The 25,359-nt window shown below is 38.8% G+C and overlaps 1 protein-coding gene across 1 annotated transcript; it reads right to left on the bottom strand.

Annotated features, from left to right (window-relative positions):
• Nucleotides 1-632: 632 nt before the first annotated feature.
• On the bottom strand, nt 633-19,905 carry rab3gap2 (RAB3 GTPase activating protein subunit 2 (non-catalytic)). Its single transcript, XM_077539079.1, has 36 exons — nt 19,868-19,905; nt 19,521-19,639; nt 19,241-19,332; nt 18,232-18,346; nt 17,825-17,906; nt 17,557-17,604; nt 17,407-17,482; nt 16,695-16,796; nt 16,023-16,122; nt 15,587-15,685; nt 14,279-14,427; nt 14,106-14,185; nt 13,770-13,862; nt 12,769-12,908; nt 12,121-12,316; nt 11,903-12,046; nt 11,218-11,300; nt 10,701-10,765; nt 9,886-9,976; nt 9,672-9,793; nt 9,381-9,594; nt 9,169-9,266; nt 8,100-8,208; nt 7,838-7,998; nt 6,861-7,035; nt 5,979-6,152; nt 5,809-5,915; nt 5,663-5,729; nt 5,477-5,547; nt 5,377-5,412; nt 5,233-5,307; nt 3,576-3,791; nt 3,349-3,438; nt 1,875-2,087; nt 1,636-1,800; nt 633-1,350 (listed from the first exon to the last, which is right to left on the bottom strand). The coding sequence occupies exons 2-36, from the start codon at nt 19,621-19,623 to the stop codon at nt 1,198-1,200; spliced, it is 4,104 nt and encodes a 1,367-aa protein (XP_077395205.1). The 5' UTR covers nt 19,624-19,639; nt 19,868-19,905; the 3' UTR covers nt 633-1,197.
• Nucleotides 19,906-25,359: the final 5,454 nt, after the last annotated feature.

The raw sequence follows: 25,359 nt of genomic DNA, 5'->3' as shown, positions 1-25,359 counted from the left end.
AAACGACCATGTATAGTAAGGCGTTTTTTATTTGATTAAAAAAACGACCATGTATAGTAAGGCGTTTTTTATTTTGTTAAAAAAAAACGACCATGTATAGTAAGGCGTTTTTTATTTTGTTAAAAAAAACGACCATGTGTAGTAAGGCGTTTTTTATTTTGTTAAAAAAAAAAAAGACCATGTATAGTAAGGCGGTTTTTATTTTGTTAAAAAAAAACGACCATGTATAGTAAGGCGTTTTTTATTTGATTAAAAAAACGACCATGTATAGTAAGGCGTTTTTTATTTTGTTAAAAAAAAGACCATGTATAGTAAGGCGTTTTTTATTTTGTTAAAAAAAACGACCATGTATAGTAAGGCATTTTTTATTTTGTTAAAGAAAACGACCATGTATAGTAAGGCGTTTATTATTTGATTAAAAAAAAACGACCATGTATAGTAAGGCGTTTTTTTTTTTGCCCTTAAAAAAACGACCATGTTTAGTAAGGCGTTTTTTATTTGATTAAAAAAAACGACCATGTATCGTAAGGCGTTTTTTTTTTGTTTTTTTTAAATGAATGACCATACAGTATATATTAAAACATTAAAACAAATCCAGTTATTTGTGTGGTTGCTGCTCGAAACTGACGAGACACCTTCTGTATTGTTTATTCTGTCCACTGGCAACTTATGGACGCAGAACTACACAATAAAAAGCTTACAGGCACTGTGAGCATATTTTAAACAAGGTCCTTAAACACACGCTTGCATGAAGATGAAGTTAATCAACTCAAATATTCAAAATTATGATAAATTTCTACATACAAAAATATGGGATGTTGAGGTTAAAAAGCAACTGAAACAGTTAAGTTCTACACTTTCCTTACTCGTGACTGCCACCTCTGGTCTAAAGTGTAACTGCAGCCACTGTGCAAAACTCGTGCATGGCTCCAATCCACCTCAGCTCACTTCAAGAAGCTTTGGCGTGTTGGGGGTGAACACGCTCACCCACTAATCTGGACATTTAGTGGAGCATGCATGATGTAGAACAAGTTTGAACGTGAACATGTTCAATCCCGCAATGCAACTTTAACATGATTTGAATAAAGATCAACTCCATGTGAAAATAGGGGAAATGTGGCCCTCGTTTAAGTTCAGTTTTAGTTTTTACTCCTCATGATCTGTCCTTCATGTACGAAGCCGTCAATGTTTGTTGGGTCAGTCCTCCGTTGTCAGGGCGTCCACGGTCTCTAAGAGATGCAGCGCCAGGCTGTACTGGGCGTGGTTCTCCGGAAGCATCTCCATCAAGTGGCCCACCAGCCTGCTGGTCTGAGGGAGGGGCACCAGGGGGCAGCGCAGCTCACTGGGGTCCTGCAACGCCACACCAATACTGCATAAGAATGCAGTGATGAACACATGAAGCTTCACGAAGCACTTGCAGTATTTCTTTTACTCCTCTAGATTGCACTCTTCATTTAAAAATTAAGTGGATTTTTTTTTTTTCTTTTTATTTTTTTTTTTATCAATTTCCATTAGCCTTTTTCTTAAACCAATAGCACCATCGAGAAAGAATGTCACAAGTGCTTCTTGAAGCTTCATTTTCCCATATAGCCTTAACTAGCCAAGGATGGCAAAACGAAGAGGTGGGGGCCTCACCATCGCCTTGAGCCACGTACACAGGGTGGGGGGCAGGCGGGCCAGCAGCTCCATAGCAGGCTGCGTCTGGTTCTGATTGTGAAGCAATGAGTAGCTCAGCCTTTGTCCTGTGATCAACAGCAGCTGAGAGCCCAGCACGTCCTTGTCTTCCACCTCCAACATCACCTATCGGGCACAACCACGCGTCAACTCCAAACGTGGCGTTTCCCGCCCATCAATGAAGATGACCTCCACCTGACCTCCTCCGCGTGCGGGTCCAGGCCCTGATTGTAGAGCTGGCACACCAAGTGGCGTCGCAGGATGTCGGGAGCGACCTGCAGCAGGCCGCCCAGCTCCAGACACAGCGAGGGCCACCACTCGGCCCTGGGGCCGCTTGACGGCGGCGCCTGGGGCCCGGCGCCGCCCGGATGGTCGATACACTGCACCCAGGCGCTTAGCACCCGGAGGAGGAACTGAGGCAGAGGGGAACGTGGATGGAAGATGAACATGTGAGCGCCATTATGCAAGACAATGACGGCAGAAAAAGATGGGGGAAATAAATGTAGTATGGTTATAAGTAATAGCTTGGGATGTTTCATTAGGGTTACTTTTCATTTTGCTTAGACTTTTACTTTTAGATTTTTAATTGATCAAAAAATGCTTTGTTTAGTTAAGTTTTTGTTTGAGTACCAGTATCCATCTTACAATCAGGAACTAGAAATTGGTTCCAATTAATCAGAAATTAATTGCCATTAAATTCATGCAATTTTAAGAAAAAAAAAATACTATATATATATATATATATATATATATATATATATATATATATATATATATATAATACCAATAGAAGTATTGGTTTCTGTTGTGAGTACATGTCAATATATAGCTGATCTTTCCAATCGTAGAGTGAGAATTAACATCAGCACAAATGTACAGTGCAAAAGTATTCACAGTATATTAATTGTCCATTGGTTTAAAATGTAACGTGAGTGTGAACGGTTGTTTGCTTGTATTTGCCTTGTGACTGGCTGGCAACCAGTTCGGGGTGTACCGCTGGCCAAAAAAGATTATTTTGGCAATAACGCTTGTGTTGTTTCAGCATCTTGTCTTTAAGATATTAAGATACAAACTCACAACAGGGGATCTGTGGACTTTGCAGGATTTTTCCATTTTTAAGTGTAATTATCCAGCCTCAATTTTGGAAAATTACAATTCAGACTCTTCAAGGACAACTTTGCTATCCTGTTCCCGAATCGGGCCTTGCAGTGAATTGTGACGTAAATGTTGCTTCTCCAAACCAGTTGGTTCATCTGAAGCTGTGATGCTGCCAGTGGAGCACATCATGAAAGATGGTTGATGCTATCTGTTATTAATATTCCTTTCACATATATCTGGCGGCAGTGGCAGTTCGGCGTAAGCAAATACAAAATTAGCATTGGACTTTTGTTTCTTTACTGCCGAATTCCCCATTTCGGCTGTTTAAACTAGATCCAGACAAGCAACATCCGCTAGTCCAGAGGGAAAATGTCCTGTTATATCAGCGGTTGAGGGTGGTGACTGGATCCCTGGCGCCAACAAGCAAAAGCCGTCATAATGAAGTCATGGAGCAGGAAGTCATGCGCTTGTTTGTACGTTATTGCTCCCTTCGTGACGTCAACATTGGCTGACTCTCTGCCAGCGTGCAGCCACAAGTTGAACTTAACTTGGAGAAGAAGAGGATCCAAGTCTCACCTCCTGTCGCAACAGGACCAGTCCCGGGTCCATGTCTCCACTTGGCATGAGCTGAATGGTGGTCAGGTCTCGAAAGAAAGCATTCTTACCCTGGAAGAATCATTTGAGTTATTATCAGATCAATAAACACACGGGATTTTTAAATGAAAAAACATAACTTTTAGGTACAAATTTGGGTTACATCACCGCCAACAGAACCGATACATGGAGGACGCCTGTGTCCTCACCTTGCTGTCAAACAGGCTGAGAGGTTTGACCTTCAAGCTGAAGGTCAAAGCGGCATGGAGGAGGGAGGCTAGCAGACAGTGATGCTGCACCAAGGGATAGTGAACGCCTTTCTGCTCCAGGGCGAGTTCAGCTATGGAGGCCGGGCCCTCGGCTCCGGACCACACTTCCTCCACCGACAGCTCGGGGGGAGGAACCTCAGCGACGGCCGAGTCCGCCTGGGCAGGAGCAGGAGATGCAGAGAAAAATAATCAGGGAGAAAAATGACATGAGAAACACGCAAGTTGCAAACATGCTAACTGACCAAAACAATAAAAGCCCGCTGTCATTGATTTTATACATGATGGGAAAGCGGAAGTCAACCTTAAACATTTCTTGACAATAAAAAGTTATATGTGACTTTATTAGTCTATACATGACATTCTGATTAATATTACATTTGTGGAAAATGAGTCATGCACCAAAAATCCAGACATTTTTATCCATCTCAGGGGGCAGCCATTTTGCTACTTGATGTCAACTGAAGATGACATCACAACAACGACCAATCACAGCTCACCTGTTTTCTGAAGCTGAGCTGTGATTGGTTGTTACCAGAGACCTGAGTAAATGTGATTTTCTCTCATTTTCTCTCAACAAGTGGCAAAATGGCTGCCCCCTGAGATGGATAAAAACAGCTGAATTTGGCAGCATAACTCATATTCCACTAGACTACTACTACTACACTTTAGAGAGGTGGGGCTGCATAAAATATATAATTGTCAATATATATATATTTTTTTGTGTTCACTTCCTCTTTAACTCAATCACTCTCACTCATTCACTGCCACAACTCCCTTCGCTCCTGGCTTTTTTTTTTTTTTTTTTTACTGTATTTTCTCTGATTTTGCAAGGCCCACAGCACATTGTGTTCTATTGCTATAAAAACATGGAACCTACCAAAAGAAAGATGAGAGTCCCTTCTTTCATCAGGAAAAAAAGTATATTTGTATCTGTTTGTTTTACAGCAATTAGCATTTGAATATAGCGAAGTTTAATCATTAACCACAAATCTGTTTAAAACAGTGGGGCAAAGAGCCTTTTGCAACATGGTTCTGGTTGATCTCTTATACTCTGCTGCCACCTGCTGGCTGTTTTTGTAATAAATACCCTTGCTTCAAGCATTCTCTTAAGTTCAGAGGCTACATCAAAGCTTTCTGTATGCTCTAGCATAAAAAAAACAAACAAACGAACATATAAATACGTCTTTGGGAGCATGGTAATATTTATAATATAACATAATTATACATTTTGGGGAGAAAATGAGTTAAGATGGTTAAAAGCATCTTGTGGCCAGGGGGAGCTACATTTGGGCTTGGTAACATTTTGTTTTTCCATTTTACTATATTTCCTTTAGAAAGCATAGACTTAAAAGGCACCACACATAACGTCAGCCACTATAATCAATCCATCAACGCGGTTTGCAGGTGAGCTAATGCCTTTCCCAGCTTTCCCCAATGAAAACAAAAAGGGGCTAATAAGCTTCATTTCCAGCTCATGCTTTTTGCAGACTGATGCGAGCCACTGGCCATTCTTCATGCCGTGTCGTGGACTCTCCTTACTTACAAAGTAGTTGGCAAAAGACAACGGGCACTGATTCTTAACCAAGAGTCCAGTCACCTCCGTGAGGATCTGCAGTAGCTGGACGCAGCATCCCAAAAAGGAGGTCAAAGCTTTGTCTCCCATTCCTACATCCTTCAAACAAAACAAAAGCCATCACAGTCGAGTTTATGGAGCGATTGACTCGTTTTTCAAGATACCTACCCGTCGACACAAGCGATCTTTGGGTGCTTTGCCCACCTGGAAATCACGAGATACAACATTTAGATCCGGAAAATATCTCCTTATTGTGTTATCTGCTTACCTTCTCAATGAGGAAGGCTGCTGCAGAGAAACGTTTGACAATAAACGTACTCCACATCATCGTGCAAATACCTGTGGAAAAAGATTCAGGTAGTCGTATTTTCTTTAACATGCAGTAAACAGAGCCGGTCAGTCAGTTGGTGTACGACAGACCAATGTAGACACTGTAAACGTTGGAAAATCCTACCGAGTTGGATATGTGGACTGGAGACCAGCTTGAGATGTTCCATGGAGCGGCACAAGTGTGCACCCGCCTAGAGGAGAAACATGAAGGATGATGTTAGCAATGATGCATTTGAAAGAAAAATCCAAATTTGTGTGTGTAATTGCAACCTCTGGGTCTTTGTTCCACTGCACCACGTACTCCCAGCAGCAATGCGCGAAAAGAAAGTTTGGTGAGAGCGAATGTGGGAAGCGCTTGAACACAGCCACCAACAGCTCTGCGTGAGATTACGTTCATATTTCAATACAGGGCTGATTCCGTGATTCGATTTCAAACTGACCTTCTGTTCCATCTGCGTTCTCTTCACTTTGCAACACTTTCACATCTTCTCCTGCCCCCTCTTCTCTCTTTTCATCTTCATCTTTATCGTCTTTCTTCTGAAGGATTTCTTTTAGTTGCTCGGGGGCCAGGTTGTGCCGGAACACCCACTTGGAGACATTGTCAGTGATGCCACCTTGAGATGACAATTGAGTTTCAGGTTTAAGCATTACCATATAGAAAACAAAATCAATAAATTAGGGCTGTCGGAATTAGCGCGTTAATTTTGAGTTCATTAAAAGTTCCTTTCACGCCACTTTTTTTTTTTATTAAACGCACGATTAATGACCGCCCCTTATTTGTACTGGGGGAATTCCAGTCGCAATGCAGCTGAAACATCCACAGCAAAATTCAGCAATAATAAAAGTAATGATAATGCATGTATTTGTGGAGACTAGGGTCAAGTTGTATTTTACAATTTTAAAAATGTGCAGAATTTATATTATATTTATTTATATTAAAATAATTCATGTTAAAGATAGCTCTTAATATATTTAAAAAAAAAAAAAAAAAAAAAAAACATGCACTGAGCTGTCACCAACATCTTACAAATGCAATTATGACCTCAACACAAATCAATATCACACTCGTTTTTTTTACCATACAGTGCAGTAATCTTTTTAATTTTAACTCAATTTTATAAATGATAATTAAATTACTGTATCAATGACTAAAAGATGTAACCATATTTCTATGAGTTGAAGATTTTCACCACCTTTATGCTAACAAGAGTATGAAAACTTCCTTTTATTGTACATTTAGAACAGATCTAAAATTTGCGATTAATCGTGAGTTAACTATTGAAGTCATGTGATTAATTACGGTTAAAAAAAAATGTAATAACCTGAGCCTCCCTCCAGCAGTGTTTTTATGGAACACGGCACAGCAGCGCCTCCTGTTGATCCAACAATCGGTGGCACTAAAAGTAGCGTCTGCAGCACCAGTACATCCTCCAGCTGACGAACGCACACTATCCAGTGCTCCAGCTCCAGAGACACTGCTTCCCAATCCGACTGCAACTGTCATATACCCACACAGACAAAAAAAAGCAACAATTGAAATTTCACACATAGATGGCGCCGATGCGCTCTCCAGTATTGGCTTTGCTTTTTGTCATTTTTGTTGGTTTCTGTTGGGCAACTCTACGCCGCTTATCTAACATGAGAGAAGACTTGATAAGCATTAACGCAAATCCACAAAGTTTGTTGGAGGCACTAATCGGTTGAGTGGCAGCGCTCTATAGAACGTCGACTTTTGTCCCTTAAATGATGCCTGAATTATGTCCAGAATTACAACTATGATAAAGTTTTGAGCTGCTACAAAATTCAAAATGAAAAAACAAAACCTTGTATTTGTTTTATGATGATGTGTCATATGTCACCCTGCACTATGTAATTTGTGGACAGTCCCAAACCGAGATGGTAAGAATGAATATCAAACATCTAACGTCCGGCTAACTTTTTTCCTGAAAGACTTATCCCGGTCTATTGCCCACCTGTCGTTGGGTTTGTCTGATCAATGTTTAACTGTTCAGACAAAACATGGTCTGACCGTGTCATCAACATTTACCACGATTTTAGTGGAAAGGAGACATATTATGTATCTGTTTGACTACCTGTATTTAAAACAGGTGATTGGCGTAAACTGTCTTTTGTCAAAAATAGGCCAAGGATAAAGAATTACAGCACACTTAACATCAAGCTGCATTGCTCATCTTTGGGAACTGATGGGGGATGGTCCCTTTACTTTCTTCAGTTATACAAAATAGATCATAGTAACAAAGTCCCGCTTATGCTAAATCCAAGTGTCTGTGCATTCAACCTTGCTATCTGCCCTGCTGGTGATGCTGGCCTTTGCGGCACGATGAGCAACAAAAGCCGCCAGCAGCGCGGCCGCAGAGTTGTGAGACTGCATCAATACGTTGCGGCACTGCTGCCACCAAGGAGAGACAGACTGGGGGTCCCATGACTCTTCTATGGCGCCTGATGACAAGAAGGAGAGTGGAAGTGGCCATCTTCATTGTTTGATAAATTGGAGGAAAATGTCAACTTGTGTTTGATATTCCAAAGATAATGCCACATACCTTCCATGTCGCTGAGGAGGACCAGTAGAGCGTGAAGGTTTTTAAAACATTCTGTCGGGGTTTGGAGCACCTCCTTTTCTCGTTGCAACCATACACTCAACAACAGAGACTTGAGCGAGACAAAGGGATGAGATGAATTACAAACTGTTGTTTTATACGATAGCGTATTTGGGCCACGTATATACTTTTTAGAGGACAGGGGCAATATTCTGACAAATAAACTCACAAATTTACCACTTTATAAAGTCACAAATTTGTGAAGAAAAAAAAAACAAAACACTTGTAAATTTTCGAGTTTATAGAGTGGCAAATTTGCCACTTTACAAAGTGGCAAATTTGCGAGAAAAAAACCTCAGAAACTTAAGAAATACGCATAGCTATAGTCTAATCATGTGAGGATTCGGTGGTTAATGGGACACAATTTATAAAATGAAAAGGCAGGATGGAAACATATTAATTCTTAAATTTAAACTTTACTCGTCATACATGACAGCTAGCGTGACAACGCTTCCTGATTACCTATCAGCTGACTAACACTCACCAATCAGAAGCTAGCATACATACACGTGAATGACGGAGAGCAGCAGATTCGACACATCAATATTGATACTTGTACAATAAAATACTAAAATGTATAATAATTCTGGAAACATAAATATACATTTTAACAAATTAATTTAAATGCTTGATTGTTAGGGTGAGGACCTTCGAAAAGCGAGGCTTCTTTGTCGCTGGCTAGTGGCCGTACACAACGCTTCATAGAGCGAATGCTTTCATATGGTTAATATCTGCTAAAGAAATTACTAATCTCCTTATATGGAAACACGACCGAAAACTATTGGCACAAATAGCCAAGTAGTGCATGAATTTCTCCTAAGTTTGAGTGGTTTTTTTCCTTGCAGATTTGCCACTCTATAAACTTGCACTTTATAAAGTGGCAAATTTGAATTTTTTTTTTCTCTGAATATTGCCCCCGCCCTCTAAAAAATATATATATATATATTTGGCCCTAATACGCTATTGTAATTTTCAGCCTTAGAGAAATGATATATTTTATTTCTCATCTTACTAGTAGCTGAGGTGGACCGATGCCAGCCTGCTGCAGTTTGTCACAGATTTTATGTGGTGGGCTTTTACCACACAGGCAACCCCAGAAGATGAAGCTGCCTGCACAGAACATGCAAGTCAACGCTCAGTCTCCTTCAGTCATGTTGCAAACTGTATTCGGGTTATTGGCACATCAAATAAGCTAATGCATAAAGAACAGATAACTGTGTGTACCTAACTGGTTCCATTCTGCATCAGAACGGTGGCTAAGCTTCAACTGCCCATCCTCTGTGAATTCAATCTGCGATAAGAAGGCTTGAGCAGGCAGAGGTGCGCCTGGCGCGTCTTGAACAAAACAAACGCTGGGCCGTGAGTTGAGCTTGGTGTAGCGTTGCAAGGTGGGACTCACACGTGCCAAATCACCCTCAATGCCATCAAGGAAGTCCAGCTGTTTGTGGGGTTTGTTGACAAGTATTCCAACATTTAAAAGCATTCAATTCAAAAGGCGCACCCGTGTACACCTACCGCTTCGTCACGCTCCTCCGTTTCCGCAGAAGAGTTCACGTGTTGGATGTCGGTGTAGAGCTGAAGCAGTTTCAGCCGGGAGGAGCAGAGCTGCATCAACACTGGATCCACTTGTTTAGCATCTGGCAGACAGACATTTGATACGCATAAAATGCAAATTACGACATGATGAATAATCGAGTAAAAATGCTCTCTTTCAGATAAGCGGCTCCACCTTGCTGCTGCAGACTGCTGAGTAAGGCGCATGTGATGTTTGTGAGACACGAGACAGGAATGTTCTGGTTGGACAGCAAAGACTCTAAAGCCTCCAAAGAAAGATAAAAAAAAAAAGACAAACCATACTTAGAAATGTGTGACTATGAACTTGTGGTCATGCGGGGGCGTGCGGTCGCTGGTCAGCCGAGGCAAGTATATGAAATTTAAAACAAAAACAATATCCATATTAGTTCTCGAATCTGTGCTTTTTTATTGATTTTCAATTTGAAGTCAATCATGTTTACAGTGTAATATTTTCAGATATATTTAATATTTGTGTTACACATTTGGTTTTGCTGATCACATGAAACCTCAAATGAAGCGCGAGGTGGCAGACCGCATTCTGCCTCCACACTGTGGCGGCAAAAAGCGTGCTACTGTTTGCTCAACAACAGATGCTTGTACTTTCCCTCTCAGTGGCATCCCTCATGTGTTTCATTTTGTGATCAAGGTCTGACACGTTTTCTATGTTTTGTCAATGCTTTCAACGCGTAGAAAAAATAAATATGGGGCAGATAAGAGCACGTTTGCGCCCACAGTACAAAAAGGTGTGGAAGCAGTATTATTTTCTGAAGAAGCATTTACAGTACGTTTACACAAGCCTACATTTTATGCCTCTCTAACAATCCCTGTACGAAAGGAATCCTCAGTTACATTTTTAATTCAAATGAATTTTAATTTTTACGAAACTTGCAAAAATTAGTGCTACAGGCATATTATCTTTCATGGCTATACATGGGGAAACACATTTATTTTCAGTCAGCTTCATCGTACCTGTTTTTGAATGGAGGCTTGTTTGATATCCAACAGTAATCCTTTGGCCTCACTCTCCAAAATATCTAAAACAAAGACAAAAAATCATCAAACTGAATATCAGTGATTTTGCAAAGTCGAACCAAAGACTAATGCTCACTTAGCCTAAGTGGGGGAAGTAACTATTTAATGCACTGCTGATTTCCCCCTCTTTGGAATGCATATTTTAACAGGGAGACAGAATATCAATAAAAAAAAAAATAGAAAAAACGTTACATAAAGGTTAGAAATTAAAATGCCTTTAATAAAGAAAAGTATTTGCTCTAACCAGCAAGAACACCTAAGACATCATTTCACACAATTAAACACAAGTTCATAACTTCTATACAAAGTACTGTTTTTTAATTTGAATATAGGTATACCTAAAATGAAAAATAGACTGTTAAATGTGTACATGTACAAAGAGAACAAAGAACAAATGAGTTATTTCTGTATTTATACCACAAACTGTAAATGTATGTCAAGAATAATCTCTCACCAGGCTCCATATCTCTGCTCTTGAGTATTGTTGGCAATTTCTTTAACAAATGCATATCTTTGGCTCCTTCACTTTTCATGTCGCTGAAATGAACACAATTTATTCAAACCGTTACAACAATCTTTCTATACAGTACAACAAAAAATAAGACGGCCGGCCTGAAAGGGAATCTACAGCCTAATTATTATTACAGCATAAAATGCTGTCTTAAATCTGTTACCCTTCTTTGAAAGTGTAGAACCTTCCAGCTCACTTGTCTAACAGACGAAAACAAATCTATAGATTAAGTGATGGTAGTACCTTGATTTAAGTGTACAATTAATCCCTTGACCAGGCTCAATTCATCAATTCTCCCCATTGAAATTGATTAAAATGCCATCAATAAGTTCCACCATAAAGAAAATACAGCATATTTTCATATCCACACATAATTTGGTTTCATGAAGTGTAATTATTGCACATTGTGTAGTATTCAAGGCCAAGGCCTAGTGAGTGACGTCACGAGCTGAAGTCTGGTTGGCCATCTTCTTGTTAGTGTTTGTATGTTTGTTGATTTGAAAAAAAAAATGGCTGAAAGTGCATCAACGTATCTACTTTACAGTGCTTTAATCATCACATTTTTTCAACACTCCACTGACGTGGCGATGTTATGTGAAGCTGTTGATGTTAATCAGTGTGGAAAAACCTGAGGGCCAGGTGGAAAGGAACATTGACAGTCCTTAGGGCTCCGGTGACGGGATCCAGCAAGCACACTTGATGAGTGTGGATCTTCCAGCCCTGACTGGTCACACTGTTCACCCCTAACAGACGGTAACCGGCATACAGCAACCTGCAATTGAACACACACTGAGATCCACAGTGGCATTTAACGTTTGACATAAAGCACTAGTCTTCTATGTGCACCTGCAGTGTTTCCCAACAGTGAATGCGCCCACTCGAGGCCCATATTGCATCGCCCATATCTCCAGGATCCCCCTTCGGGGTGCGTAGATGACCAAAAACAGCGCATGCCGTCTAGGGAGGGATGTTGAGAGGGAACTTTCCCGACCGGCTTGCTCCTCTGGAACATGCAGCCAACCCAGCTGGGCATCTCTGTAACCTTTTATTTAAAAATAAATAGATTAGCGTGATAAAACAATACTAAAAACACTCTCCAAGTCATGTCAAAATAATGATTAGCACATTTTCCCCCAAGACAAAAAAAAAGTTCCATCTCCTTTCTTTGCCTATCACTACCAGAATAAACAAAAACACTATTGCACTCACCCTTTCAAAAAGCTTACTAATCTCGCCTAGTCATCACCACTTTGCACAGTACAGTAATTGTATTACAACATTACTACAGCAAAGTGAATACAGTGCTTATTGTATTTCTTTTTTAGAATAATTTGCTTACTTGGTATAAAGAAATCATCCTCATTAAATGTGTATATGTTCTGTGTATATTGTGTTGTATGGAAGATATATCAAACTGTTGTGGAACAATGGTACTGATTTCATAGCACCATTTTTTTTTTTGGCCTGGTTATTCTCCCTCAGCTTTCACTTTACCTTTCCACATGCGAATTGCAATCCCTCTGTTAAGGTCCAACAGTGTAACTCGACCAAAGTCATCAGTTACTCCAGCTAGCGTGTTACATGGGGACAGGCAAATGGACTCGCCGTGGCGGCGGGAGTCTGGGAGACCAAATCTAAATGAGAGAAAGGTCAGGATGAAAACGGGATATGAACAAGCCTCATTTATTCCATTGACATGATGTTTTTATTACAATATTTATCACAGCCAAAATAGTGGTGCTTTTATTTCATTTGAAGATATACAATGGTGCCTTGAGAAACAAGTGACCCGTGTCTTTTGCAAGAAGAGCTCTTATACGGACGTTTTTTTTTTTAAGCTAACTTCTGTTTTACAGTATAAACAGTTGCTATATGTTGGCAGTGAACTGAACTCACTACACAATAACAGCACTTTGGCTAGAAGTGAAGAATCCTTCAAAAAAAAAAAAAAAAGAGGATTGAAGTGATAATGCCAATGCGATGTGTACCTCGGTTAGTTTTCCGGCGTGACATGTCGACGGACATGCCAACGCCACAGGCGGTAGGCGACGGTCACATTTGGATGACGTCGGGTTTGGTGTATCGAGACCTTAATACAACTGTGACTCTCCTCCAAAAGGCAGGATAAGAACAACTTCTTGAGAATCGAGGAGGGTTAGGAACTTTACGAGACTTAACATTAGCCGTATATCAATTTGTCTGTCTTCTACTGCCTCCGTGTGGCAAAGGCGGGCACGACAGAAAAAGCAGCTAGCAATTGATGCAATTTGGCTTTTTTTCCCCCCAAAACAATTTAATTTTGTCATTGCTATGTTTTTATAGAGTACAATCTTATGGAGTGTTATTTTCCTTATTGAATTAAACAACAAAGCTGAAACAGATTAATGGCATTTCCATTCATTTCAAGGGGTAGTAATGATTTGAGATATGACCGTTTTGAGTTACAGGACGAATTAAACCCGCATCACAAGGAACCACTGCAATATAAAAGGCACCTGATCGCCAAGGGTGTTGCAGGCTCAACCTTGGGGCTGTGTTTCTGGACAGTCTCATCGTCGTTCTTATTCCTTTTCCATCCTAACCATCCACTGGAAAAAAAAAAAAAAAAAAAAGCCAAAAGCCAAAAGCCAAAAAAGGAGAGTGAGTGAAGTCGCATACAAAATACTAAAATGGGACACAAGAGTAAGAGCTCGTGTGATTACTTGTGAGACATAACTAGAGCTGGGATCATTAATAAAAGGTTATTCTAATTCTTCATACAGTTTCACCATTTATCTCTTTGATATTTTTGTTTTCATTTTGCATATGCATGCATTCAAAAGCTTCCCCACCTGGCAGCACTGAAGAGGGCTGATGTAAGTTTACTGGCAACAGCGAGCGCCACATGCGAAAGAAGAGGCTGGCTGCCTCCCTGAGAACACGCAGTTGATGAGCATTACTGACATTCATGTACTGCAGTGCAGGCTTGTAAATATTTTGCCACACGTGTATTGTAATGGCTCACCTCGACCGCATAGTAAAAGCCAGTGTATGGGCCTCCTCCTACAGTGACATACTGGCTCATGGCAGGGGGGCTGCCTTTGACTGAAGCATTGAACCCTCCCAAAATGGAGGCATTCTTCAGCTGATCAAACACATTGAGTGTCATGACGCCTATCAGAGAGAAAGAGGGAGAACAGCGATGAAGACGGCATACGACGCAGGTGGGTAACAACTCAAGTTAATGGTTGTAATTTATGGATTGTACACAAAACTAAGAACTAACTTCAATTAAGTTCTGTGGAAAATACTCAAGACAAATACCATATGATGAGCCGATTTGTAATGACGGCATGTATCAAACATATTTTTGATAAAGAAATAATGTATTTTAATTTTTCAAGATCCAAAATAAATAGCAAATAGAACATTTATACCACTAGGGATCTTTTGTATTGTTGCCCTCACATTCATGCTAATACGCAATAGATAAATGTGCAATTAGAATGCAACCAAATGGAATCATTATACCCTTAGAGATGCATTCCCTCAAATCTTTACAATGTTTTAAATTATGTTGACCAGCTAGTTCAACGCACAACAGTTTGTCCATATAATAACCAGCTTTCTAGATAATCTCTATCCTCACAATTGCCCGAGAGCAGTGATTCACTGATCTGTGGAAAAAAACTCACTTAACACCATCAAAGACATGATTATGTCTTCATTTACTCATAGTCACACTTTCTAAGTATGAAATCTTTAGTTGAATACAAATATTGGAATTAAAGGAAGAACGGATCTTCAATTATAATAATAATTATAATAAAGTATTTCCAGTAAAGTTTGGACGTTGTGTAAACTGAGTCTTTCACATCTCTGTGGAAATATTTTGGTCCACTCCTTCTTGCATAATTGTTTCAGTTTTGTGACTCTGGAGGTTTTTCAAGCTTTATTTATTTCTTTTTTGTGATTAGATACAGTTAATTAATGATTTAACAAGTGAGGGAGTTGCTTTTCCACACAGGGGCCAGGTAGCATTGAATATTTTTTTTCCCTTAACACCAAAATCACCATCTAAGAATAGAATTGTATGCTTTTTTTTTTTTTTTTTTTGTTGCTAATATTTATTGTTGATTATCATAAACATTAAAAGAGCAAAAATATGCAAAAAAAAAAAAAAAAAAAGCAAGAACTTGAGAGGGGAACAAACCTATTTTCAAGAATTATATATGGTCATTAAAAGAAGTGCTACAATAACAAAACAAAAATCTGATTATCCAAGACTTAGCATAATTAGAAAACTGAAAATCAGTTTCAATGATACACTTACCCACACTACAGTGGTCTACAATACTGTCCATGTCTTGGAGAGCCCATTTCTTATAAGCCAGAGGAGGAGGCTGAATCACATCACTACCAGCAGCTGCCGCTAGAAGCACAAAATAAAGAGGGATGGGTGCATCGAATGCGAGAAATGATCACAACCCATGAAACTGATTTCATTATCCATTTGCCCCTTTAACTTGTCGGCTTGATTCATATTAAAACCATTGATGACCATAATGCACACAGAAATGTATAAAAGTTGGGTAGCGCTGGGAGCAACTACTGTAAGTGGAAATTGAATACTACACAGTCATGGTGGGTATGAGTCTTACTCACCAAACTGTAAAATGTGAGGTGTTTGTTCAACATAATATCCATAGAAATAGTTACATCTTTTTCTAAATGTTGATCAAGCGCATGCACGCACACACAGCAGTTACCTCTTGCCACCTGGTTCCGGCAAGCACGCAGGGACTGGAAGAGGCTGAAACCGTCTATGGTGACCAGTGCAGCAGGGTAGAGGATGCTTAACTCTTCATGCTGAGATAGAAAAAGTTCATATTAAGGCTGAAAGTAATGATTATTTAAATAATCAAGTAATCTGTCAAGGTTTTTTGTTTTTTTAGATTAATTGACGAATTGGATAAAACATGCCTATTTTTAATTTCTAGCCATTTATTCAAAAACAATACATTGCTTTAAAATTACAGTGCAGAAAATAGTGCAGAAACATTATGATTCAGCTGGTGGCTTGGTCGTTACCATGTCAGCAAATAGGCAAAACATGTAGCCTATTGTTATCCAAAGTAAATGCAGATGTTTGCAAATGTGTTATTTTGGAAAATGAATAATCAGTCCGCTTTCATGGAGGACTACAGAAATCTGAGAATATTTAGTGTTGAGAGGCTGCAGAATTTGGGCAATTTTACATTAAACAATGGCTCTGAACAATTAAGAAATTATGAATAAAGTTGTTAATTACTATGCTAATTGATGAATTGTTGATTAAAATCATTTCACCTCAAGCTACTATTATTATTGGTATTGCTGAAGAAATTTCAAATTGAATAAGACAAAAAACAAAACAAAACACGATTTTACTCATCTCCTACCTGCTCAGTTACACCGGGATGGCGAGGGATCTCATACGTGCGACACTTCAGCCTTAAAACTCGGTCCTCGTGAAGCAGTTGGGCCAGAAGCAGGACCCCATTCTAATGAAAAACATTACACATTTCATTTAATAGCATTACTAATGGAAAAACATACCAATATCTTTAAAAACTATATTAACCCTTTAAAATAACGCACCATCAATAACTCATTTTCCAGTATTGGGTTAGGCATTGTGCATAAAGAATAAAAGTGCAAATATCTCTGGCATCTTATTCCCTGAATGTTCTTTTAAACCGATTAAGTATCAAAATAAAACCATACCGTGTGCAACACCATTATCCTGGTCACGTGACCGTGATGACGTATCCCGTGCGTAAACAAAAGCTGCCATCATTCACTTGAATGAGCGTTTGCTGACGTAATGAGCAAAAAACGACTGTCTTCTATCCCAAATATTGTGCCAATTCTGATTAGAGTAAAATTCTCAGCACGTCAATAAACTATTTACAGAATAGCTACTTATTTTTTCAGAAGTCTTCTATTCCTTTAAGCCCCAAGCTATTTTCAGGATTTTGCTAAAAAATGACATACACCCAAAATAAAAAGAGGATATCTCTGCATCCACAATGTCTATTCGAATAATTTTTGTGTCATAGTAAAGGGAATAAAACAAGCAACATGGAGATGACAGATTCCAAATTACTGCACCTCTGTGTAGAATCGGACATGGCCAGATGTGAAACCCACAACAACACATGTCCAGTCCGGTCGCCCAGTAGAGCTCCTACAAAAAAACAGACCAAGCCACCGATTGTTACTTAAACACAAGAAATTACAAATCCAACAGACAAAAAGTACCTCTTCTGGCTTGCCAGCGGTATACAGACTGTGCTGCTCACACGCTCCCTGAAGAGAAAAAAATAACAATTCGTAACTTGGCTCCCAAAAGCATTCAAAAGCTTTCAAAACATTGAGTTTCTTTTCCAAATCAACATCCTATACAGTGGCAGAATATACAGCAAAGCTTTTTCCAACTTAAAATTCTCAACAGAATGCTCCATGGTTACAAATTAAAAAAAATAAAACAAGTTTGTTAGCTTTTTATCAAAAATGAGTATCATCTTACCCTTCCTCAGTGGCGAGTACTCCACTCCAAGACACAGCCAGGGTCATCTCTTCTCTGCCACCACCATCTGTTCGCCATTTAGCTGCAAAGAATCAGCCAAATATAACTTCTCTGTTGAGCAAGAGATGATTTCTCTACATTTTCCGAGGGAGTTTCAGGGACAGAGTTGTGAAAATTAACACCTGATCCCTTATCCCATTCCAATGTGTTAAAAGGAATTGCATATATTTGCATTGTACACGTCTAACATCACAACATCCTTGCACTGACTCTGTCACACATCTAACAACGTGTTCTGTGTAGCTGGCACAGGCGGATAAATGCTGCCTGTGTCTTCTGTTACAGCTCTGATGCAGCAATTTTGTGTGATTTCCACTTGAAAGTGGTTGTCTGTGTCGGCATCTGACCTGAGAGAAAGACAGCCTTTTGTTCATGAGCCACCACAAGCAAATCTGAGCAGGGAGACAGGGATACCACGCAGTCCTGCAGCCAGGGTCCACTTAGGTCTGTGGTTTCCTCCACCTTACAAGGTTAGAACAACAACAATAATAACAACTTGAGGTCAAGATTATTTTAGTTAACGAAAACTAACTTTTAATGGAAACTAATACTGAAACTGGATGGAAATGGAAACTAAACTAGAACTGCGCATTTAAAAAAAATAAAAAATAAAATAAAACTAATATAAACTAACGGAACCACCCTGAAAACTGATTAAAACTAACAACATTTAAAAAACAAAACTCAAACGAAATAAAAACTAAAATGAAAATTCCAAAACTATAATAACCCTACTTGAGGTTCATCTGAACAGTGACAGAATAGTTTTCTCTTCGTTCGTGCATTTTTTATTTTTTTTTAAATAGCTTTTGAAATAAATTACAAAGCAGCAAAAGCAAAAGTCTGTCACTTAATTTTGTGTATGAGTGTAAGAATCTGTCAGTCTGGCCTTCCTTTTGGAGTTCTCCCAACGGTTGTGTGGGTCTTCTCCTTATATTCCATTTTTTCGCTCACATATCAAAAACATGCATGTTTTGAAAATTATAAACCAGGGGCCAGTCCTGCCACTGTGTGAAGGTGAGTGTGAAAGGTTACAAATACTAGTCAAAACTTAGTCACTATAAGCAGTTTACTGCGGTAGCTTCCCACTCAGTGATGGAGTGGAGTTTGATGGTTATTTATCAACATGAGCCCTGTGCGTGTACTCTGCCTATAGAAAATGGATGGAGGGTTTAATACTATCTTAGATCCTTGCGGTCAGTTTCTCTTTTAATTGACCTCCGGGATTAAATCAATCAATCAATCAATCAATCAAAAACAACAACTGGAATTACATTAATGTTTGCAGATGAACTGAAATACATCTACTGGAGACAAAAATCAGATTTAAAGACGATAAAAGACGACATGACAAACCGATGTGGCCGCTGTGGCATGTTGCTCTTTGCTCTTGTCACTATCCCATGCTGCTTCCCAGTCAGACGTGTCCCACGAAAGTTCATTTTCAACTAGGGAAAAGGAATGTAAACAAAATTAATTTTAACGTACGCAAGACACTCGTACTGACTGTATAGTTGTACAAGTGTGTGAAACGCCAAGAAAGACGGGTTCGTAACTCAGAAGTGAATCGTTTAGCCCCGGAGTGATGGAGCAGACAGGTATCAGCCTAATCGGTCAATAATGATGATGTGATTACCTGTTTGAGTCTTCTCCACCGGCTCAGTTTGACCGTGGAACAAATAGTCCTTGACCGTCTTGAGATCTTGGAGACGACAAAACTCCAATAAGCCGCAGGACATGACGTCTCCGTCCTACCTGGACCCAATTTGACAGAATATTCGCCAGTTAGCCTGTGTGCTAACAGTCCACTTGTAGAAGAACGACGTAGTCTCGCGGTACGCGTGTTAATTCTCTGTTGTCGTGACACCCTTCCAACACCACTTTCTCTTATTAATGTAAGAAAAAATATATCGACCAGATACTAATACTACGATATTAAATTTGCGCAATATTTAGTAGATAAGTAGTGGGAAAACAACTCACTAGCTTAACATTGGTTTGTTTCCGGGTTACACTCAAGCCGAGTTTTTCAAAGTAAAAGCTAATGTTTCATTTCTGAAAACGTAGGACACAGGATACAAAATAGTAAATACAGACAATAAATAAAATAAGTTTTTGCAAAATGTAATGCGGAAAGTTTCTCTGTTATCCGCACAATAATAAGTAGTTCTCTAAGTTTTAGCGTTTTTTTTTTTCAAGACACGTATTAAATGCTTTAGAGTAGAGTAGAGGCAGTTTTCTTTTTGTCTTTTACTTGAATTATTTTAATTACTTTGTTAATTTAATTACTTGGAATTGGAGTAGACGCGGCTGCTTCTGGCTCTGTGATTGGGTGGAGTTAAAGACACACTGCAATAATAGATACTGTAGATTATGATGTTATTTTGTCATTTGTGATTGGATTTTTGAGGATGCGGAGAAAGTTTTGCCTACATACGCAACGTATTTCTGCCTTATGCCATGGAGGAATAGAAACTAACTTTTAATTTAAAGCAATGTGCTCTGTTTCCACTAGCACGAGAAGAAGCACAACATAAATCAATCCACTTGTCCTTGCTAAGTAAAATAGGTCAATAGAGATGATTTTTTTATGACATTTTTTGCATCACTCAAATTGTTTGTGACTCTAGTTTCCACTATTGACTCTTTGACCAATTTGGCCTCCATGTCCTTGCAGGGTCAAAGGTCAAGGGAATGTTTTCCTCCTTTAATGATCAACATGGGCAGATGTTGGACTCATTGTTCAACACTGTGTCTTTCGTTCCCAAACTTTCATCCCTTTAAAAAGCAGCAGGCGTGTTACCGGGGTACTTCCTGCATCTTCACTAACAAATACACCACGGCCCACATCCGAAACATACAAGCGCAGAGTACAGTGCGTGCACATATAAATAAGCACACACAACTTCTCCTCTGGGGGGTGCCCAAAAGTTTCCGGCCCGGAAGGCCAGACGCAGAAACTCAGGAAATAATTGGGTGTCAGAGAGGTCCGTGGGACCGTTTCAGTCACATTTCCCCATCCTGGCCTGTTAGGTACAGAGCTGTTGTTGCGTCTGCTCATTTACAAGTCGCAGAAACAACTCTCCATCTGGTTCCCCTTCTTCCCTTGTTGACAAGTAAGTCAACTGGCATCACTGCATCCCTAATAGATGTTATTTATTTATTTATTTTTAATTTGATGGAAGGACGTTCTTCAGTGTCCGTCAAGAACTTTGAGGTTGGTTTTGTCCTGGTCAATTTCAGCCATAATAGCCACAATAGAAAAGTATTCAATAATGTGCAATGCCTCATAGAATCACATAAAAGATATTCATCACGCGTCATGTGTTAAACTTTGTGCTTTCAGAAAGAGCACTGACATTATGGAGGACCAAAACTGCTTCAATAAATAAATAAATGACTAAATAAATAGATAAATAGTGACTAAATAAATAGTTAAATAAATGACCAAATAATTAAATAAATGTCTAAATAAATAAATAAATAAATGTATAAATAAATAAATAAATAAATAAATGAATAAATGAATAAAAGTGAAAATAAAAACAGATTTATATATATATATTTTTTTGGAATTATATTTTATATATATATATGGAATTATATATTTTTCATTTTGGAATTCTATTTTTTTATATTCATTTTTCTTTTCACTTATTTATTTATTGATTTATTTCGAATTTTGGCAGTTTTGGTCCTCCATACCACACAGGTCCACTCTACTCTTGTGAAAGACAAACTTTGGAGAAAGTACTGTCGGGTGAAAACCCAGGCCCGGTTTAAAGGGATAGTTTGGATTTTTGGACATGAATCATCCTCACCTCGAGTCGTGTCGGACTACTTTCCTCTCGATCAAAACCAGACCAGAACTCGTGTCAACGCTGTCAGTGCTGATTGCACACTACTAGAGGTGAGGATGCAATACAGATTCATGTCCAAAAATCCAAACTATCCATTTAAGGACTTCTTAGTGTCTATGAAGAGAAAGCAGACCAAGTATTTCTGTGAGTACTCGACAGTAATACATTTAAGAGTTCCAAAACTCTAGAACTTATTGCTGGTCTCTTTAATTTATGAGGAGCTGCGGGGAGCTTTCAATATAACCCATCCATCTATTTTCGACAGCATTTATCCTGATTAGGGTCACAGGTGAGCTGGAGCCTATTCCAGCTCACATCTGGGATTGGTTACAGCAGGGCACGTAGGCACGCACGCACACACACACACACTCATATCTAAACATATGCATCATTTTGGAAAAAACAAAAACCTCAATTGTAAGGCAGAGGTGCTATCTCTCATATAGAAGAAAATAAATCAAATGAAATGTTTTCGGTCTTGTATTTCATGACACACTGATATTGTCACCTTTGACCATGATTTCTGGCCTGTGCAATAGCTTCCACAGTGCAATAGCATTCAACATATCTGTGTAAATAGCTCAATATCTTATCACACCAAGGTTCCATTTTCTGACATTGTATTTTTTTCGAGGTCACACACAGAGGTCACGCAGCGTTTTACAGTCACATTTGTCTTGAGGTTGAAGGCTTCAATGGGGTCTTCAGGCAGCTGCCTTCATTGGTGTTTCAATGATTGGCCCACATCACCTACAGATCTCTTATTGAAATATCCTCTAATATGTATTATCTGGATATTATTGACATGTCAGTTAGACTTCAGATCAAAAGGTGCTGCCTCCTTTAAAAGGTTATAATACGGGTAAAACAACAACAACAACAACAACAACAACAAAAAACAGGACGAAGCAGCCCTACAACTGTTAGATTACTGTTAAAATTTGTTTTGTTTTAATTATCAATTGCCCGCCAGTATAGTAATAGGCAAAACGATCAAATTATCTTGCAGCAGTTACATAATTAACCTGTATATCCAGTTTTTGCGAATCATTTTGCTAAGTGGTGTGACATGAGATTTTTTTTCTTTTTCTTTTTTGCTGTGAAATACTGTACGTGCCTTGTCTGAATAAAGGTTGCTAAACACTGCAGTGGGCTGCTGAGTCCATTCAATTCACTTATCAATACAAATGCACCCATGGTCAATAAAAAAAAAAAAAAAAAAAAAGTAGTGTATTTCAAATTTAGTAAAGAATACGAGACATTAGAATAATCTATATAACTGTATTTTATTGATTTTTAACTATATTCAGGTAGCGCTCAGACACTTGCTGTTTTGTAATATAATTAATACCTACATTTTTCAACAGTGTACCAAAACTGCTATTTTAAAAGATTAACATAAATAACTTTTAAAAAGTACATTTGTTGAAGTATGGATTTATTTCGGATCTTGTTTCCTTTTTTCCCCCCTTTTTGTTTTGAGAGCTCAGAATTGTTCATTCGGCAGTCTTACCGATTTAACATATCATCACATTGTTTTTTTTTTGCTTGTTTGTTTTTCTGTTTTCTTTTTAACGCGTATGTGCGCATTTGTGTGCGTGTGCTTGTGAATTTGTGTGAATTTGTGCTCATTCATTCACCCGAAACCTAATAAAAATCCCATGAGCCTCCATCTTAATCGGACACTTCAGAATCCTGCCAGAGTCGTGAAGTTCAGAATGTCAGGAGACCAGAAGAAAGGTCAAAGGAGAGAAAGATGAATCAAAGTGAAATCAACCAGCACCAACTATCGTATCTTATTTTATAATGCTTAAAGTTACAATTTTCCTCCTCTGTACCTTGTTAGTACCTGCTTGAAGCACTAAGGAATTGATAATGTGCTTTGTCGCCACTAGTTTAGCACACTTGCGTTAGAGAAGGTACTACTACGTCGCACACTGGGATCTACTACATCACATATGACATACAGTAGGTCATGAATATTTGAAACGGTCTGTTCCCAAATAAGAAGCTAATTCTCAGCTCCTGAACCCCAAGCGCCCCCATATAATTGCTTTTAATGCATTTAATGATTACTGTAAACATAAAACTCCTGAACCTGGTCTTCATCATGATTCTACATCGCATTGTCTCAGTTTTGGTCTTGACAACAACACTTCTCTTTTATGGCCAGGGATGTTCGTCTGTTCCTCCAGACTTATTATAACAATACCATTTGTACTTTTGACAAATCATTTTATTATCTGTTCTTATTGCTGTTGGATATGTAAATTTCCCAGAGGGAGCCATCCCAAAGGGATCAATAAAGTCAAGTCTAAGTCTAAAATTTCCCCCCAAAAACAATGGCAGATCATTTTTAAAGAAATATTATCGATATATCCCAATATTCCATTTCCCTTAAGTTGCATGTAATGAATAAATGGCAATTTTCTGTTCTTCTAAATTCAAATCTCTAGTTCCTAAATACATAAAACGGCCACAAGAGGGCGACAGAAAACAAGTACTGATACCTTGCAACAAGGCCAGGTCTCCGTCGATACCGCTAATTGGTATCGGTACTTGCCCATCCCTACTTTTGGCGAATAATGTCCCGTGAAATATGTGAGCTGTTAGTGGTTGCTTCAGTTCATTTTTTCTTTCTTTCTTTTAAAGACACCTTTAAATTGACTCAACAGGCAGTCTGATTTGATACATTTTTATTTTAATCCAATAAAGTCTGAGCCCCTTATGGGGGCTGATCACATTTTTTTCCCCCCTATAATCAATGTGTCACCTGGAGAGGTCTGCTGGTATTGGATTCACCTCAGTGAATAGAAGCGATATATACTCTATTTGTCCTCTTGTCGGTAAGATCCACAACTTTCGAATGAAGTCAAACTATTACGAAGCCAAAGGCGGAAACAAATGTTGCACAGACGTCTGAATAGTCCGTGCTGTATTTTATGATTTGATTGCATCCTCTTCAATCTACAGACCAAAGTGTCATCAGTTGTTGCAACGCTGCGGTTGGGCCAATGTGCAACTCCGTGTGACTCACGTTAATTATTGTACTGTAGCTATGCATGAAAAGGGCAACACAGAGGCAAATTATAAAGGTGACAGGATAAAAGCACAGCATAGTCAGTCATTGTCAGCAATGTTACCTGCAGAAGGGAATGAATCCACTCCAACCGTAAATCGACAGGACTCGCTTAACTGGATTTGGAAAAGACATTTAAGTCTTTGTTTAAAGATCAAAAATATTTACATAACTAGCTGTTATTATGAGTGAAAGTGAAATCATTAACAAGGAGGATATTTTTCAATGGATGTTTATTTTTGACAAGAAATATACAGTTTGGGTTTGGAATTCATATACAAACAATAATTTAATCATAAAAAAAAAAGGTCAACCAAACATAAACAGTGGAGTTTTTACACAATGGAGCAATATTAAGATGAAAATGAAGGACAATGGTTTCAACGAGTTAAAATTACAAGTACCAGGACTGCATAACAATGGCGCACCAATGAATCCACCAAAAATAATGACAATGAAAGAAATGTACAGAAAACGTGACCGAATACCAAATATGGCGGGGCCAAAAGTAGAAATATACAAAAACACCCAGTGTG

Source organism: Festucalex cinctus, chromosome 12 (assembly GCF_051991245.1).
Source record: "Festucalex cinctus isolate MCC-2025b chromosome 12, RoL_Fcin_1.0, whole genome shotgun sequence".
Classification (NCBI taxonomy): domain Eukaryota; kingdom Metazoa; phylum Chordata; class Actinopteri; order Syngnathiformes; family Syngnathidae; genus Festucalex; species Festucalex cinctus.
The sequence above is the reverse complement of the archived record's forward strand: the minus strand, read 5'-3'. Positions and strand labels throughout refer to the sequence as shown.